Source organism: Marmota flaviventris, chromosome 4 (genome assembly GCF_047511675.1).
Source record: "Marmota flaviventris isolate mMarFla1 chromosome 4, mMarFla1.hap1, whole genome shotgun sequence".
Classification (NCBI taxonomy): domain Eukaryota; kingdom Metazoa; phylum Chordata; class Mammalia; order Rodentia; family Sciuridae; genus Marmota; species Marmota flaviventris.
In genome coordinates this window covers 46427637-46442467 of record NC_092501.1, presented here as the reverse complement: position 1 = coordinate 46442467, position 14831 = coordinate 46427637, and the positions used below count along the sequence as shown (strand labels likewise).

Here is a 14831-nt window from a genome sequence, read left to right as displayed (position 1 = left end):
CAGCTCTCTGGGGCCAAAGAGACACAAGCCCCCTCCTCTGCCCCGAGTCTATCTGGAAATAGATTCTTTGAAGGCCCTCTGAAAACTCTTCCCAAGGTCCTTTTGGAACAGAACTCCTCACAGGGCATGGTGATGCCTCCTTGATTTAGGGACTCCAGGACCCAAGCCTCGTGAAAGTGTGTTCTGAGCTGCCCAGAGAGGCACAGGCTTCTCTCACTGTGATGCCAAGCATGGCCTGTGCCTGTGCTGCCTCCTGATTCCACGCACAGGCCAGGGCTGCCTCTCTACTCAAGGGCAGATGGCTCAACAGCAGCCTGACCCTGCCTCAATAACTTACCTCCAGCCTCACCAAGATCCTGGGAAGGGGGCCCACTAGCCCCTCTTTAATACCAAGAACAAGGAGGCCCAGGATATTAAGCTTGGGATAGAAGAGCCAAGATTTAAACCCCAGAATCTGGGCATCTCCAGATGGGCTTATGACACTCAGTTATCTCTAGTCCCAGGCCCTGGCTCCGAAGCTCCAAACCCACAACAATTCAGGCCACCTAAGTCACTCATCCACCTCCCAGAAGCAACATGACACCCTCAGGGCAGAGACCATCTTCCCTCTTCCCCAGCCCACTGCCTCCCACGGGTGCAGAAAAGACATGCCCCCCAGTTAACCTGTCCTAGACCCATAGCAATCAAACCACCAGGACGGTCTCCACACATCCGTCCAACATGTCCCCAAAGCCTCGACAGTGACCTAAAGCCCAGTCCTACTCACTCAGTCTTAGAGAAGACCACAAGAGATTTAACCATCCCAATGAATAATGATGAAGAAATCAGACTTCATTCTTGTTGACCCAAATCGGGGAAACTAAAAATGAGGTCTACTCATCCTAGAACCACATGTGACTGACTATTTCAGCTGGTAATAGAACTTAAAAGAACAGGGAAGCTTAAAGTTTAGGTGCTCCAAATGAGAGGGAAATGGGGGAAATGCAAAATGTTTCTCAAAAGTACATTGGTCTGAACACTAACATCGCAAAAGGATTTTCATGGAAAAGGATTCTGTGGTCAGATCAGCTTGGGACCATTCTAGTGAAGCCCCAAAGCACAGTGGCTCAGGAGTGCTTTCAAAAGGAATACAGCTAAGGAGACCAGAACTACTTAATCCAGCACTGCACAAACGCCCTTGACCACAAAACCAGTCAGAGAGTGACAGCACCATCACCGTCCCACCAAACCAGCATTCATAACAGGTTTTCCTGGGGAAGTGCTGATCTAGGCCTTTTAAAAGAAAAATCTCAATAGCCTTGTTACCCTGGGTTCCAGATGAGAAACCAAACCAACTCCAAATGGGATAAAGGAATGTCTACAAAGCAGAAATAACTGATTCAAGACCTTTGGAGACAAAGATACTAGTACTAGAAACACGGCAGAAAGTGTGAACAGCTCTGGGCTGCCGGACTTGGGTGCTGCAGGTACTGTGTGGTAACCTCACCAAAGGAAACACAGAAGACAGCTGAAATCGAAATCTTTCTATAAAGTCCAAAGGAACTGTCCTGAGACTTCCCAAAAACCTACTGGGAGAACAAAATATAAGCAAGCACATGTTTTAGAAGGAAAAAAAAAAGGAAGAAAATGTTGGAATTAAGGTTCCACCCACACCCTGGTCAAGGTGTTGTGGATGTATGGATTTTCTTAAGTGAAACTAAAAGCGAGAGCTGGTATGGTGGCGCATGCCTGTGATCCCTGCGCTCAGGAGGCTGAGGCAGGGGGATCATGAGTTCAAAGCCCATCTCAGCAACTTAGTGAGGACCTAAGCTAGTCAGTGAGAGCCTGTCTCTAAATAAAAAATAAAAAGGCTGTGGATGTGGCTCTGTGCTTAAGTGCCCCTGAGTTCAATCCCCACTACCAGAAAAAAAAAACTAAAAGCAAGGGCTAAGGGGGTGTGGGTCAGCAGTAAAGCATTTGCCTAGTATGCACAAGACTGTGGGTTCAATTCTGGGTACCACAAAAAATAAAATAAAAGCAAACAACAGAAGGGGTCCTTAAAAAAACTGAATGGAGAATTACCGTACAATCCAGTAATTCCACTTCTGGGTCTATGTTCCACAGTGAAAACTGTATACATCCATGTTCAGAACAGCCTGATTCACAATAACCAAAGGTAGATGCAACTCAGGTGTTCATCAACAGTGAATGGAGAAACAAAATGTGATGTATACATACATGGAACATGATTTGGCCTTGACACAAAATTCTAGCATGTGCTACATACAACATGGATGAACCTCGAGGACATTATACCAAGTGAGATAGCCACTCACCAAGAGACAAACACTGCCTCAACTTCCCTTGTAAAACATATCTAAAGCAGTGGAATTCATAGAGACATAAAGTAGCAAGATGGTTGATTGGGGCTGAAGGGAGGAAGCAGTAGGAGTTAATTGTTTAATGGTTACAGAGTTTCAATTTGCAAGACAAAAATTTCCAGAGATGCACGGCAGTGCATGGCAGTTACACAAGAATGATGGGTATATTCTTTTTTCTTTTCTTTTTTTTGTACCAGGGATTAAACTCAGGGGTGTCTAACCACTGAGCAACATCCCCAGCCAGTTTTATTTAGTATTTTGAGACAGGGTCTCGCTAAGTTGCTCAGGGCCTTGCTAAGATGCTGAGGTTGGCTTTGAACTTGTGATCTTCCTTTCTCAGCCTCCTGAGCCACTGGGATTACAGGCATGTGCCACTGTGCCCGACTGCAAATATTCCTAATAGCATGGAAGTGTGTACTTAAAAATAGGTGAAACAGAATTTTCATATTACATACATGTTGTCACAATGAAAAAATCAAACAATGGTTCAATTGATAAATTTTATGTTATATAAATCTTACCACAATTGGGGGATAAAAAAAAAGCAAATAGGTTATGACCCTTGGTGTGAAATGAATGTCAAAGTCAACAGTCAAAGAGTAATTATCCACAGGGGTCTAAAGGAACAAATCACCAAATATCTGTATTTTAAAATGTTGCTGCAGCTGTTTTTGTAGATCTCTGCCTCAAAAAAAAAAAAAAAAAAAAATCAATAGAAACACACAATTCACTGACATACAATCTGACCAGGGCAAATGGTACAAAAAAGAAAAAAAAAAATCAATTTCCCTCCAGTTCTAGTTCCATCCCATTTAAAATTCCCTGCTGAACGCCCTCAGCATCCCTACCATGCAGACCAAGCTGCAGCTCCGCACTCTTACTCCACACTGCTTCTCTGAAGCTCACATCTCCCAGGGCTGCAGGAAAGTACACAGGGCCTCCTCACTCTAGGGCTGCGGAACATACAAGTAATTGGTAGGAGTGGAACAAAAACCCGAGACAATATTTCTCCTAGTCTGCTTACTTTTTCAGGAAATAGAAAGCCAAAACCAAAATCAATTGACACTAATGTTAAATCAGATTAATAGTAACCTCAGTGTGGAGCTGGAGGGGACCACAGAAAATTAGTCCAACCCAACTGCTCCCTGGGAAGAACTCAGAACCCCACAGGACTTAGCAACCTCCCAGTCAACACTCTATTCTTCTGTTTTTATTATTGAACTCAAACAAACAAACAACAAACAAAAAACAAAAAAAATCCAAGCCCCAAGAAGCTAAGAGGCTCAGCCAAGGGCAAGACATTGCACTCAGGAGATCACCACTCAGGGCTCTTTTGAGGACACCAAACTGACATTCAAATTCCAAGTGTAAAAAGAAAAGAACTCTCCAAATCTACAACAGGCAATGTGGGTGCTCCACATGGCTCTTGGCAGCCAGCCTCACACTGCCAGTACCTGATGGGTGACCTTGGGAACTTCAGACACCAATGTCACACCACCTGCTTCCATCAAAGACATACTGTGGGTGGTGACATCTGTGTGTGCATCTGGGATTCGCTCAAGTCTTTCTCCTCTCCCACAGCCTTCTGCCTCTGTGAAGTTATCCCTTAGGAATCTGTATGTGCATTTGCAGAGGGTCTGCAGAGGGACACACCATTCACTCTATGCACAGATGACATCCACTCAACAAAAAGTTGTTCAACACAGATCTTGGGTCAGGCTCTTTCCTCAGCATTACGAGTAAACAGCTCATCCAGCACCAGGGCCCAAGGGTGCAGGAGCACATTCTGCTCTAGAGACCCATAGCCACAGTAAGAGCAACCTTGACCACTGGGTGGCATGTTTGCAAAGTATTCCCACAGAATCCTCAGAAGTACCAGGGGTTCCTGGTTTTCTGGCTCTAAGGCTGGTTTCCAGCCTCCTGCTGCCACTGTGATGCTGCACAACTCACCATGATAACAAAGTACTCCTCCTTTTTCTTACCAAAGGCGGCCAAACAGCATCGTGAAGCAGTTGATGTTTGCTGTGTTCCCCGCGCACCCCCACCCCCAGGAGAAATAGCTTTATATGCACTAAGAGCCAGAGAAGGAGAGTAGGATCTGAGATCCCAGAGATTAGGTTCCAAAATGGCAGCCCAAGCTCATCAACTGAACAGACTCTGCTTCCCAGAAGCCCTGCAGGCACTGCCACCAGCCAAGGGCTTGCTATGAAATGTACGTGTCACCAAACCACACAAGTCTGCCACCACTACAGAAAGGTACAGGTTTTGTTCCATCATTAGATTTCGACAAAACCTCCCAGTTACAAGTACTACAAAAGGAAAAATAATAATATTTGCATTTTGCCGAACTTAAACTTGACCTTAACATTTGGCTCAGAGCTTTCACCATCTCCAGAAACATAGCTCCCCTGCTAACTTCTCCAGCTATAAGATCCAGCCAAGCAGTGAGAAGACAGCCTTTGCTAGCCCGTGGCAATCCTCTCCCCATTTAACCCAGCCTGTCGGGGCTCAACAGCAGGGTGAGGTGGGGTAGAGGTGGGGGTGGAATAACTTCCCCCAGTATGACACAGCAACTGGAGCTTGATGGGACAGCAGAACCGGTGAGACCAGAGGGGAGGGTCCAGGCCCTGTGTCCAGTCCATCTCTGCTGGAAGGGGAGGAAGAGGGATGCTTGGCAGCCTGTGGTGCTCACACATCTTTTTCTGAGCTTTCTTGTGTTCCTCTGTGTCTCTTGTCCATCCTCACTCCTGAGCCTACTATGCTGGATCCAAAGGATTCATAGGATACAAGCCCCGTAGAGGTGGTAGGTACAGAGGAGGGCAGGGATTGGAGGGCTGGCACCCTAAAGACCCTGGCTGTGCACAGGATGAGGGACCCACCTGGGGGGGAAACTGCATTCCCCCAGAAACCCTGAGGAGTGGGCAAGAGGGGCAATGGAGTGGCAGGATTGACAGGCTGTAGATGGGCAGGACTGGAACCTCTAGGGCACCAGACATTGTGGAGGATATGATTTGGCCCTGGCTGCCTAACACTGGGACTCCACATGTTCAGTAGAGGTTACCTGAGCCTTTCTATCTCTAGCTCTAATTATTGTTTTAATTACTTTATAGGGCACAAGAGACTTAGAAAGGTTAACTGTCTTGCTCAAGGTCTGACCACCACCAACCCTCTCTAGCAATGACCTCGTCTACTAACTGTCTCATCATGCAAAGGTGACACCACATGTAGTGGCTGTATCTACACACGGTTTCTCTTACTCTGGAGAACTGCTCCTACACCCTCTAAAAAGCCATGTGGCACTGGAATAGGCCACCAATCCCATCACCCTGCCCTACTGGTTGGTTCCACTGCTGTGCCCGGAGCCAAAGCTGGGCCAAAACCTTAGTTCTCCAGCCCCAGCCACAATGACTGGCCTCATGTGGACCTGTGGCTCTAATTGACCAATCAGAATTCCTCCCTGAGATTCTTCTGTCTCAGCTGATTGGATAGAGAGAGCTCAGTTTCTTCTCTGACCATGTGCTGTGAACATAAAGTCTAGAGAGGCCTGGGGACACATTCCAACCCCATGGTTAAGATTGAAGGATTTAGGGGGTCAATTGGCCCTCCTCTACTCCAAGATTTTGTGTTGCCTGAAGACAGGGATAAGTTCTGAGAAATAAATCTGGGGCAATTTTGTTGTGCAAACATCACAGAGTGTACTTACACAAGATCAGATGTCTACACCACCACCAGGTGATATGATTTTACTGGACCACCATTGTGATGAGGTCTGTCATTGACTGTAATGTCATTATGCATCACATGATTGTGTTACAAATAATCAATAAATATTTCTTTCCTGCCTAAAATAGTTTGAGCTATTTTTTTTTTTTAATAATCTGCAATAAAGGTATCCTGAACTAATATAAACAGAGAAAAATAAAAATCTTCCCTTCAGGGGCTGGGATTGTGGCTCAGCGGTAGAGTGCTCACCTAGCACGTGCAAGGCCCTGGGTTCAATCCTCAGCACCACATAAAAATAAAAAAATAAAATAAAGGTATTGTATCCAACTACAACTAAAAATTAAATATTTAAATTAAAAAATCTTCCCTTCACTTAAAAGCACTTATCAACGATGACTTTCAAGCTCCTCTGCCACCTCCTCCAAATAATACAATATTAAAAAAAAAGAAAAGAAAAATTACAATGGTCGGAGCTTTTACTTTCTGCCTCTTCTCCTGATGACCCTCCAGGATAGAGGGTAGCTCCTACCCAAAGGGAACAGGGGAGAGAAAAAAGGTCCAAGTAACCTCTACTGAATAATAAATAATCCACACTTGTCAATCTGTACTAGTCCTGCTGAAAGAATCTGGCAGGTTTATTCCTTTAAAAAAAAAAAAAAATGTCTTCCAGGGCTAACTTCTATCACACCTAAAATCCAAGTAACATCCAAAGCTCTCACTCAGCCATGCACAGTGGTGCATGCCTGTAATCCCAGCAGCTCCGGAGGCTGAGGCAGGAAGATTGTAAATTCAAAGCCAGCCTCAGCAACTCAGCAAGACCCAAGACCATGTTTCTAAATAAAATACAAAAAAGGGCGGGGATGTGGCTCTGTGATTAAGAGCCCCTAAATTCCCAGTACCAAAAAAAAAAAAAAAACCTCATTCAGCCTAGTGGCACAGCCCTACTGGTTACCTGAACATCCCCATCTCCCTCCACCCACAGCCAATGCCAGTCCCTGCTCTGCTGTGTCTGCGGCCCAGGCATCCTACCGTTTCCCCCTGTGTGCTCCACTCCCCTCCACCCTACTCAAGTGCCATTCTCTGTACAAAGCCTTCCTCAGACACTGCTGTCTCCATTCTCTGAAGTCTGCTGAAAGCAAGCCAGCTTTTCTCTAGGAAACTAGGGAGGAGGACCAAGGAAAGTGGGAGCTCTGAGCACATGGATGAGAAGTTTAGGCGGTGACCACCAACTTCTGCCACTTCTGCTTCCCAAGAGAGGCTTGGTGTAAAATAATTTGGGAAGGGCCTCCACATTTAGGTGGCAATTAGAGTCACTAAGGATAGATGAAAGTATTTGCAAAAAGTATGTCACATAGCCAGGCACAGTGGCACATACCTGAAATCCCAGAAGCTCGGGAGGCTGAGGCAGGAGGATGGCAAGTTCAAAGCCAGCCTTAGCATGCTAAGCAACTCAGTGAGACCCTGTCTCTAATAAAATACAAAATAGGGCTGGGGATATGGCTCAGTGGTCGAGTACCCCTGAGTTCAATCCCTGGTACCAAAAAAAAAAAAGTGTGTCACATATATTGTTTTTGGTTTGCAGTATTATACAGGGACTGAACACAGGGCCTCACACATACTAGAACACTTGATCACTGAGCTTCATCCCCAGCCCTTTTTGATTTTTTTTTTTAAGTTATACATGGACATAATATCTTTATTTATTTTTAGATGGTGCTTGGGATCGAACCCAGTGCCTCACATGTGCGAGGGTGAGGCAAGCGCTCTGCCACTGAGCCACAACCCCAGCCCACTTTTTACTTTTTGAGACAGGGCCTCACTAAGTTGCCCAGACTGGCTTCCTACCTGCAATCCTCTTGCCTCGGTGTCCCAAGTAGCAGACCATAGGTGTGTGTTACAGCAGTACATAGTTTTAAAAAGAAGAGTAATCTTGCTTGTGTTTGTGAATCATTCGATAGGTCCATCTTATGATGTCCCTCTCCTAAGTAGCCCCACTCCCCCAACAAGGCAGCAAGCTGAAGGAATGATATTACACACCTCTGCCCAGGGCCAAGCACAGGACCAGGGCCTCCATCCTCCCCCAACACACCTGCCCTCCAGGAACTGAGGCAGACAGCAGAGCACCCCCAGTCCCAACTTGCAGATTGAAGACACTCAGCTCACCCAGAGGCAGGAAGTTGAGATCCTCAAGGGAGAAAACCTTCATTTTATAACTGCATCAAAGAGAAAAGTACTTTATTCTCTTTGTTGTGAAGGTACAAATTAGATTCACCAGATTCTGGAACAATGGGAAAAAAGAAAACACAGGAGATCTCAGAGGAGAACAGCTATTTTCTCCCCACCCCAGCAGCTAGACCAAGGTGTTCTCTTTTTTTCCCTATGATCAATGGTCAAGGACAAGAAAACTCTTCAGAATTCCAGAGTTCTCCAATGACAGGAAATGTCCCAAAATTATAGTGGGAAGGCCTGATCGGGTAACAGAAAAAAACCACCCCAGACAAGAAGTCAAGAGCAAGGAGTTCAGCCTCACCTCTGGCACTAGCCAGCCCTGGGACTTCTTCCTCAGTAAGGGATAGGGCCCTGGATACCAGAGTAACAAAGACACCATGCTTTGCCCTGGGGTTGCCAGAGAATCAATGAACAGGAAAGTAAGATACAAAATGCTAACCGGCCTTGCAACTACCAATCCTGGCACTGGAGCCCATTCTTCCCCCAAAACCCAACACTGTATATTTCTTAGTCACCTCTGTACCCCCAGGCCTCAGCGAGTCAGCTAATTGAGCATGAGTTGCCAGGTGGATTTGATTGGCCCACCTGCCCAGGAACACTAAGTCCGTGCCCTACTCCGAGGTCCTTCAGGTTTCAGGCCCCACACAATTGGACTGCTGGCCGACCTTTGCCTTGGGCACCACAGACTCCCATAGCGCACAAGTGCCCACCGGGGATGGGCATTCTCGACCAGAGGCCCACTCAGTTGTGGAATCTACGACAAAAGCTTCCTAAATGGGTGATGGCACCATTTCCAATGTAAAGAGATGGTGATAAAACAGCTTTCGCTTGATGCTCGGGTCCTAGGGAAGCCAGCCAGCTCCTCCCTCAGGCTCCACTGGGCCGCAGGCCGACTCACTGGCAAAGCCTTGGAGGGGAAATCACTGGGGAGTGGAAGCACTCAGGGCACAGTGCTAGGATTCCCGGATCATGGCCCCTTAGGGGTAAGACCAAAGCCTCCACCCCTTCAGCCAGAGCACCTCTTACACACTGTGCAATGCCCCATAAGAAGGGCTCCCTGATCTAAAGAAAAAAAGTTTGGGGACACTACTTCGGAGCAATCCATTCCTTGGGAAGACCCCAGCACCCCACTGTTTACTCACCACGTCACTCCTTTCCCCAAGAGGCTTCAGGTGGCATCTCGCCATTCCAAACACTATCCTAATTTTTTCCTAATGTATTAAATAAAATGAACTTAACTTCCCCTTGAAAGTTATTTTTCTAAGGATTTCGTGAAGCCACAGAACTCTGCATTGTGGGAAAATAGATCTGAAATCACTGCCCTTGGGGATAAAATCCAAACCCTAGTCTATCCCTTTCTTGGCGGTCAGGACTAGCTCCTCGAACTTCTGCCTGAGGCCCCACCTTCTCCAGGAGGCCTGGTCAGGGTGGATCCAAATTAACAGCAATTCATCCACTACATTACCTAGACCAGAGACTGAAGCTAGCACTGATTCACACACATCCCAATGAAGACTTGAGTCCATACTCCAACTTCTGTGCTTCCTCCCTCTGAAAGATTTCTGGAGATAATCTTGGATAAACTTCCTCCTTCACAAAGACAGAAGTAATTAAAAAGAAAAAAAAAATTGCCCTAATAAGACCCTTCCCCCATTCCTACCCTCAGGGCCACATCCGACAGCCCCTTCTTAGCATCTTCCAAAGCATAATCCCAGGAAAGCACTGTATTTGCCAGAATGCAGCTTTGAGGGAGAGAGGTGTAAGAGAGTCGGTCACCCAAGGTGGAGACAGCAGGACTACTGATAGACAAGCTCTGCTATGTGGCGGACAGTTTAGATTCTCTATGTCAGTTTCCTTCAGCTATAAAAACTAAATGGAGATGGCCCATGTAGTTGAGAGCTATTACAAGGAACACCTTATAAAATCACTCCCTTAATAACTGAGGCTTTTAACAGCCACATAAATGGGTCTCTTTAGCCTTTGCCCTACAAGTTGCTAAGGGCAGTTTTTCAGCCCTCTCTGCTCACTTCTTTTTTCCTTTTACATATGTGTCTTCATTTATTTTTATTTTATACATCAGTTAACTCTTAAGGACAAGACTTAGAAAGGATGTACTTGCTGTTCCCTGGCTCTGAATGTGTTAAACAAAACAATATATCATAATTCAAAACTTGTGGCGCTCAATACTTTCTGAGCATTCCAGCCAGTCCAAGCTAGACTTTTCTCTCTGGGAAACAGGAATAATAGCTAGTTCACATGGTGGTAACAATTAAACACTTGGTAAAGCAGAGTGCCTGCCACAACCGTAGGTGCACAATAAATGTTAGTTCTGCTCCTTTCTCAGTGCAATGCTTTCTTCCTGGCATCCACACTCCCTGATCCGTCCAGAACAAGACTAGCACTCCTCACAGACTCCCAGCAGTACCCCTTCCCTACACGCACACTGAAAAATCATTCACTTCCAAGAGAAAGAAGGGGTTCCAAAGGGTACAAGCCACCAGCCTTCCTCCGCAGGCAGCTCAGTGCTCTCGGGACAGAACTGAGCTCCAACAACCACTACTAAGATTTTCCCATGTTGCAATGCAACTTCCCCCAACTTTTCCCGACCCAGTTTCCAAAGAAACCTGGGCAGGCTTTGTGCAAAATCAACCACAAGTCTAGATGAGCTGAGACTGAACTTCGGGCAGAGGGAAGGGAGCTGGGTCAAAAAGTGAAAAGTCCTGAAAGCGGGTGGCAGGGACCAAAATGCAGTTGCACTGGTCCTGGCTCAGGCTCCCTTCTTCTTGATTGTGCCACTGGTTAAATGCTAGCACAGGCTGCCAAAGGACTAGAAGACGGTGAAGAGTCAGAGAAAAGAAACCCAACGTCCCTCCAAGGCACCCCTCAACCCCGACGCCGCGACTGGACCTGGTGGCCTCCGGGGGACCCTGCAGCCGTGGCACCTGGGAGGGAGAAGGCCTGGGGGAGGGGCAGCATTGTTCACAGAGACCGGCGGGACTGGAGAAGGAGGTGTGAATTCGGGGTCCAGGCGTCGCCCGCTCCCCGCAGGGGCTAAAGGAGAGAAGGTGTCACTCGGGGCGATCGCCGTGTAGCGCAGGGGCCCCAGCGAGATCCCCCTCGGCAAGCTGCCGAAGGAAGGAATAGAGGTCGAGGCGAGAGGCCGCGCGGGGGTCTGACACTCACCGGCGCCCTCGGCGGGCTGCGGCGGCCCGACGACGCCGTTCAGGTAGAGAATGGGCAGCAGGTGAGGCTGCGTCTTCTCCAGCGCCGCGCGCAAGTCCTGGAAGTGGTCCCGCTCCTTGGCCAGGAGCAGCTTGAGCAGCAGCTCCGCCTTGGCGCCTCCCGCCTCCTCGTCCAGCTGCCGCCGCTCGCCAGGGCTCAGCGCTCCCGCGGCCTCGAGCAGTCCGAGCACGGCTTCCACCTCCGTCATGGCCTGGGCCAGGCTCTGCTGACACTGGGCGAGCAGCTCCCGGCGCTGGGGCTCCATGGTGGCGGGCCGCGCCGCCCCGCCCCGCCGGACAGCGCCCGGGCTCCCCAAGGCAGGCGAGCGCCCGGGCGGCAGCCTTAGCGCGCCGGGAGCCGCGAGGCGGCGGGGGCCATGGGCCGGTGCCGGGCGGGCTGGGGCCCGGGGCGGCGGGCGGCTCAGCAGCGGCCGCCTCCCGGGCTCCTGAGCGCAGCCATGTTGGCTGCAGCGGCGGCGGGACTAGAAGAGGAGGAGGAGGAGACGGAGGAGGAGAAGGAGGAGGCGGAGGTGGGGACGGCGGCCGGGGCGCGCCCCGAGGCCCGGCTCCAGCCGGGCATGCCCCCTCCCCCTCGCCTCGGCGCACGGCCCGCCTGCGCCGCCCCCCAACACACTACAACTCCGGGGGAAAGTCGCCGGGCCCCCGACGGCTCCGGCCCCGCTCGGTGACCGCCTCAGCCCGTGCGCCCGGCCCGGCTCACCGGGGCCCCGCAGCCGCCGCCCGCGCCGCCATGGCCCGCGCCCCGCGCCGCCGCCGGCCCGCCCCTCCTGGCCCTCCCCTCCTGGCCCTCCCCTCCCCCGGCCGGCCTCCGGAGGCGGCGAGCGAAGGGATGGACCTAGAGGAGGGGTCCCGCCCCCGGCCGGCCTTCGAGGCTAGGACACCGCGCGGGCTAGCTCTGCTGGTCTCCCGAGGCCCAGGCGCAACCCGAGTCGGGGACGCCGAGTTAGGCCGGGCACATGGCCAGCCCCCAAGCTATTGGAGACCCCCTTCATAGAAATCCTGCCCCAATTCGGGGTTTCCAAAATAAAGAACTCCAAAATCAAGGTCGGACCCAATGGAGAGGGGATCCCCGAAACTTGGACATCTTCAATTTAAGACCTCCCTGGAAACTGAGATTTCCACATTCCACGGAGCTGTTATATTGAAATTTTTCCAGTAAAAGCCCCTCAACTGAGACTCTGTTAATAGTTTATCTTCCCCTCTTCTGCATCTGAACCCAGTTGGTCCTACAGTGTAAAGGGGTTTGGATGCTGGAGGAGGAAGGTTGTGTTGCTAGATGAGGAAGAGTGATCAGGGTTGACTGTGGAGTCCCTGATCTTGGTAGTAGGAGAGGTGCTCTCCCTCTAGATATCCCCCCAGATTGCATTGCCTCTCAGAGGAGGTAAAATGATGAGCTACCTTCTTCCCCTCTGACCCCCAGAGAATCCACAGCCAGGCTCTAAAACCAATAATTTCTGCCTTTCATTATAACCATCACAGACCACTATGCCCCTGACTGATGCCAAGGTCTTTCAAAGCTGGAATAACAAAGGATTGCTCTTAGTAACCCCACCTACTCTACTCTTGGTGTAGAGGGCCACCTCGAATGTCTGCTTATAATACACAATCTCATTTTCAAATATTTGCTAGCTGGTGACTTTTTCTACTGACTGTCCATCACTTCCATCCCCATACTTCTTTTCTTCCCAGCAAAAGCACAGTCTTCTTAAATATTCTGCTTCTTTGATGGGAGAAATCATGTTTGTTTAATGGAAACAAACTCTTCTACATAAGATTTAGGACAAGAGTACCAGAATTTGCCCCTCAGGAGCTGAGCGTGGTGACTCATATCCCAGCAACCGAGGGATGCCAAGGCAGGAAGATGGGATCCCGGAGTTCAAGATCAGCCTCAGCACTCACTGAGGCCCTAAGCAACTTAGTGAGACCCTATCTCAAAATAAAAAATAAAAAGAGCTGGGATGTGGCTCAGAGGTAAAGTGCCAAAAAAAAAAAAAAGAATTGCTCTTCAGTCTTACACTCCTCTCTAAATAGTTGTACAATGTGGGAGCAAATCAATTACCCTTGCTCACCTGTTCTCTCTTCAAAGACAGAGGAAGGGGAAAGAATTAGATCAGGGATTCTAAGTCTTGAACTTGAATAAAACCAAGAGTGTCAATGAAGCTTTTTGTATTTTTCTGGGATGGAGGCCCATAGCTACACTGAATTTTTATTTTATGTATTTTTGTGGTGCTGGGGATTGAACCCAGGGCCTTGTGCATGTGAGGCAAGCACTCTACCAACTGAGCTATATCCCCAGCCCATAAGTTGAATTATTTAAGGCCAATGTGACTGACCATGGACTCCAATATAGTGGAACTATTTAAAGATACCTCCCTGTTCAACCAGTCTGGGCTTCTACTGCTGAACAGGTTTTAGGAGAGTGGAAGCTGCCTGTAGTGCCAGAGTCCTGCAAGGGTCCCAAGCTCCTCCCTCCCTCTCCTGCCCCTAAGACATTGTTCCTCTTTCTGGCCATCACTTCCCTTATAGCAACCACAGTTCCAAAATCATCTTCAAGATATTCACTTTCCAGAGAACATGTGGAACATCTGTTTTCAGCTGGATGAATAGAAATCCAAATGACAAAAGGAAGGTAGAAGTGGAGATGGCAGAAGAGGAAAAGTTGGAGACTAATTTGGTTTATGGTTAGAACCAATTGTAAGTCCCAAATCCAAAGGGTATCTGAAACAGGAGGGGACAGGAGACATGGTCTCTCAGAAGCTCTGTGAGGAGAATGTGTGTTTCTTCCCTGGAAGCCTTCCCAAGAAGCAGTGAGGAAGCCCAGTGGCACAGAATGACCTCATTTAAACTTGATTACATCTGTAAAGACCCTATTTCCAGATAAGGTCACATTCATAGGTACTAACATTTAGGACTTGAACATATCTTTTGGTGATGGTGGGGACACAATTCAACCCAATATTAGGCACAAAGGATGTTGTGTACAGGAGGTACTCCAAAGAATAGACACTTTCTCCCAGTGTCTGGGCAGTGATGAACACTCTTTTTGTAAATCTTTACTTTTAGCAAACTCTTGGGGTTTATGCAAAACATGAACCCTGGAGGAGATTGTTTGGTTAAGTTTTAGGATTGCTTTAACTAATGACCTTGCTATGACTTTACTTCTGTAGGTTTTTGTTTGTTTCAGTGTTGGGGCTCAAATCCAGGACTTTGCATATGGTAAGCAAGCACTCTACCTAGCCCTATTTCTGTTCCATACTTTTATATTCTTTGTACTTAA

The 14831-nt window shown here is 48.5% G+C and overlaps 1 protein-coding gene across 1 annotated transcript in view; it reads right to left on the bottom strand.

The window, feature by feature from the left end:
• The window catches only part of Dlg5 (discs large MAGUK scaffold protein 5), a 103958-nt gene extending 92159 nt beyond the window's left edge, over positions 1 to 11799 (bottom strand). The window contains exon 1 of the mRNA XM_027931377.3: positions 11496 to 11799. Within this exon, the coding sequence (XP_027787178.2) occupies positions 11496 to 11799 (304 nt within the window). The remainder of the gene's footprint in view (positions 1 to 11495) is intronic.
• Positions 11800 to 14831: the final 3032 nt, after the last annotated feature.